At 45.9% G+C, this 4,442-nt stretch overlaps 1 protein-coding gene across 1 annotated transcript; it reads right to left on the reverse strand.

Moving 5' to 3' along the window:
• Window positions 1–881: 881 nt before the first annotated feature.
• LOC144139821 (uncharacterized) lies at window positions 882–2,063 on the reverse strand. The gene has a single exon (XM_077672074.1). It carries the CDS (start codon window positions 2,061–2,063, stop codon window positions 882–884), a length of 1,182 nt encoding a protein of 393 aa, XP_077528200.1.
• Window positions 2,064–4,442: the final 2,379 nt, after the last annotated feature.

The following is a 4,442-nucleotide window of genomic DNA, read 5'->3' on the forward strand; positions in this document are numbered from 1 at the left end:
ATACCAGAGCAAGCATCAGTACAGAGGTCATAAAATTCAGTGTACTCGTGTACAAGGTACGTCCTTATAGCCGCATCATTGGCCTTGTTAAATGCGGGTATTTCTCTTAGTTGGCTACGTAATTTCGGTGGGCTGATGAAAGGCAATGTGCATAATACCATTTTGTGATCGGATAACCCATCAAGTACGTCTACTCGAGATTCATTTGTAGGAAGGCTGTTACTTACAAAAACAAGGTCCAAGATTGAGGATGACGCTCCCTGTACCCGAGTTGGGACTGAAACAGTCTGCTCGAGATTGAAGCTAAACATGAGATCCAATAGGATGTTTTGAGGTTTAGTTTCAGCTACAAAAGAACACCAGTCAATGTCAGGAAGATTAAAATCACCGGCTAGTACAATCAAGCCCCCGTGCACATGAGAATGCATGTAATCAAAAAGAGACTCAAGATATATACAATCGGCATTGGGGGGCTGGTAGAACACGCCCACTTGTGTTCAAGGTGCACATTGCACCACAAAGCTTCAGAATTTTTAACGTCTGGCATAGTTGAAAAGGGGATACCTTCCTTGAAAAGAAGCGCAACACCCCCACCACGTGATTCCCTGTCTTTGCGCACTATCTCATATCCGGGAGGCACAATTTCCTTATCGGAAATGCCAGAATGTAGCCACGTTTCCGTGATAGCGACAATATCAGGAGAATGTGCGAGGAGTATTGCTTCAAGCTGATCAACTTTATTAACGATACTGCGAGCATTCAAGTTGATAAGAGTTGCTGTCTGCGGCATCGCGTTACGCGCGCTTCGCTTGGTGCTTTTTTTTGCGTTTCCGTCTCCTTGTTTTTTGGGATAGCTACGCGCGCTTCGCTTGGTGCTTTTTTTACGTTGCCGTTTCCTGGTCGTTTTTTGGGATAGCTACCATTTTATTGCAACTTTCGTCCCATGAAAATAGTCGGCCCTCTACTTTAACCTTATCATATACGAGGTAAACCTTCTCTTTCCGGTCTCGATTCTCCTTCGTGTGTGCCCATAGCTTCCTTCGAATTTCACGGACAGGCTGGGAGAAGTCTTCACTGACTGATATTGAGGAGCCTTTCAATTTGGAGCAGTTTTTCAAGATGTTGGCTTTGTCTCGGTAGTCAACAAGACTCAGTATGACAGGCCTAGGTTTTGGCTCTTCGCCCTGTTTTGCCTTACCAAGACGATGAATACGTTCTACGCCTGATATCCTGACATCGAGCACATCATTGAAAACTTCCTTGACTACAGCCGTTTCAAGTTTTTCAGGCGACTCGTGCTCTTGTTCGCTGACACCGTACACAATTAAGTTAGAACGTCGACTTCTATTTTCCAAGTCATCGAGTTTCTTAGCCATAACTGCCATACTGCATTCAAGTTCAGATATCCTGTTAACGCAGTCAGTTACTTTGATCTCAAGGCTAGCAATTTTCTCAAGCTTTTTATCAATTGCACTTAGCTTTTCGTTAGTCTCTGCTTTGCCTGCCTTGATTTCTTTAATAGCACCCGCGATTCGTTTCAGCTGCTCTACCAACTCGTCGAATTCGGGTCCAGGATTGGACTCTACATCTCCAGCCATAAGCAGCAAAAACCGCAAAGATGCACAGACATTGTAAACCAGGTCGCACAATGGCCGCGGGCACGGCAGCAGGATAAGAAGTACATTATTACTGCGGAAGCATTTTCCGAAACGTTTCCTCACCTGGATAAAGAATTGAAGCGGATTGTTAGGTGGCATTCTGACGCTGCCGCCGTGCCCACTGCCGAGCGATCCGTGGTGCGCCAACTTTATACCGAGCAGACGTGCTGACGCTGGTGGCGTGGTCGTATCTTCCAGGGGAAAGGCTGAGGTGGACCGGGCGCTGCCAACGACGATTTCAAAGGCCGAGAAGTTGGTTGCAACTTCACAAGCTGCGCCGTCGATGTCCGGAAGCCATATCTGCTGCGCATCTGTGGTCGGTAGTAGTTCCGTCAGTTCTGTTCTTCGAAGCAGCAGAATCAGGAGCGTCTGGATCACGAATTGAAGCAGATTGTTAGGTGGCATTCTGACGCTGCCGCCGTGCCCACTGAGAAGTTTCGACCACATTGTTTCGACCACATTTCGTTTCGACCACATTGTTGGTCGAAACGAAAATAATAGACATATTTGATGCAAAGTATCTATGTGCGACTGATTTCGCCGTGTTCTTTCAATTTAAAATAAATATCTGCCTTATATATGGTACAAAAATAAAGATAACGCCTTGAAAACTATATTTTGTCCCTAAAATACAGAAAGAGTTTGCGCGAGCCGGGACCTCGTGAGGGTGTTCCAAGTGTTGCATGCTCAACAGTAAGAGAAAGTTCCGGTAGACGGCGTGAACAGTAGAACGCGGTAAAATTGAATTTAGCAAACCCACTCTGCGTATATTTAGGGAAGAGCGAGACGGAAAGGAAAGAGCGTGAGAAGTGGCGGGGAAGAAAGGAGAGACATTTAAAGTGCAGAGGCGGCAGAGGACTATCGTCTATGTTCGACGACATTTGCAGCGAATTGAGCAGATATACGGCCAATGTTCGATTCAGTTTTTAAGAAGTGTTTTATAGCAGCCCTCTTTCGAAATTGTGGGAGTTAATATGCGCGGTATTTGAACGTAGTAGTCCAGCGGGGCGACGTGTGGTTACATGTGATACGAAATTGTATCGACTAGAAGTTGTACTCCCACACCCAGAATTGTAGTAATCTTTCTTGTAGCCTTCTCTTCTGTAGGCAGGCCAGTGTTGAGAACAGTAACGCTTCCGGAGATTGTGTTGTTGTTTACATTCCCTAAGCTGATTGCTTGATGGGGAGGGTGATTGATTGTAGGGCTCAATGCGCTGACGCAACGCAGGCGAGGAGGTGCTCCGTAGTGGAGGGATTAATTTTCCGGCTCCGGATTAATTTTGACGTCCTGGGGATCTTTAACGTCCGCCGAAATCTCATACACACAGGCGATTTTGCTTTTCGCCTCCATCAGAAGAGCGGTCGCCGCGGCCAGGAAATCGAACCCGCATCCTCGTGCTCAGCAGCACAACGCCTTAGCTACTGAGCCACCGCGGTGAGACTTGATGGGGAGGGACTCTTCGACCAAGTGTCTTGGGCGACGAGGCTCTGCATTGTGGACAGCCTTTATTTTACGTAGCATCCATGTAATGTGGCAAATGTGTAATTTTTAGTCTTGCACCGGGCTTGTCGGTCAGATGGGGTCTTTTCCTGTTAAGGCTGAGACCAACGGGTGTGTGGTAGTTAGTATAACTGTTAGTATTTGTATTGCTTTGAGCTACGTTTCGGATATCTTGGAATTGTTTGTTGCGTAAGCTGCTATCAGCTCGTCCAGTGTCCTCAGTGTTCCAGTTCTGGGAAGTGCATCGCTGCCTAGCTGAGACAAAAACGTAGAAGAATCTTTGAGATTTTCAAAATGAATGGCTCCAAAAGCAATTTTTCCCCTTTTGTGAGGACAATGTAGGGAAGCTGATGTGGTAATTCCCACTTGAGTAGTGCATTGGTCCTCGGACAATCTGCTACTTTTCTACCTATGAGATGACTCGTTATCAGCCCAGGAATGTGCACTACTTTCTCCCTGCTATAGTGCGAGGGTTTTCGCTGAGCCTAACGTACTGTCACTCGGTACACCCAGCCAAAGTACCCGAATTTCAGCCGTTCGTGGTTAATTTTGGTGTTTTATGGATATGGTCATTGGACTTCTTTAACTTGTATACATTTGTGCTTTGTGAAAGAACAAGGTTAGATTCTATACGGGAGCAGCAGAAGTCCATTTTTAGACGGTGCTTTCACCACGTAGAGTGTGCCGTGAAATGAATGTTTCATAAGACGTAGGCAACTTCTCATTGTCGAAAGAGCTGCGTCATCGACGAACAGAATGTATCTGATATCTGCTACTTCGTCAAGGAAGCTATGTGCGCTTGTATGTGATGCGAGTAAAGCCTTCCACTGAAATTTTTGCTTATGTTATGACTGATTCTCCCATTATCCCAAAGTAGGATTTTAGTAGGTATTTTCACCAGTTTCTGTGAATGCTTTGCGTCATTTTAGATCGAACTAGAAACCGTACTTTTGGGGGTTTCCTGGAATCTCACCCGAGGTTTAACAAGAGCCTATTTTCAGAATGCCTGTTTCAACTCACCGGCTGAGTTTTACTAAACATGCTCGGACAAGTTGTTGGGAAATACCGGCAATTAGGCCCGCATTCAGTGACGCGCTGTCACTGCTGCGGTATTTTATTCATACAACCGATGCCAATTTACCAACCACGGGTCGCTCCAACGTTTTATCTCTCTTTCTTATCAACGTGTTCTTCCGTTGCTGCTAGAGTAAGACACGTTCACATCGCGTTCATGCAGAATATTATTAGATTTGTCATCGCGAGCGGAAATCGGAGAGTTGTCA

This window comes from Haemaphysalis longicornis, unplaced genomic scaffold (genome assembly GCF_048455015.1).
Source record: "Haemaphysalis longicornis isolate Haplotype H1 unplaced genomic scaffold, Haemaphysalis longicornis Haplotype H1 scaffold_5, whole genome shotgun sequence".
In the NCBI taxonomy this organism is placed as follows: Eukaryota; Metazoa; Arthropoda; class Arachnida; order Ixodida; family Ixodidae; genus Haemaphysalis; species Haemaphysalis longicornis.

Coding starts and splice junctions, on each gene's coding strand:
- LOC144139821 (XM_077672074.1), bottom strand. CDS start 2,063: ATGCCACCTAACAATCTGCTTCAATTCGTGATCCAGACGCTCCTGATT.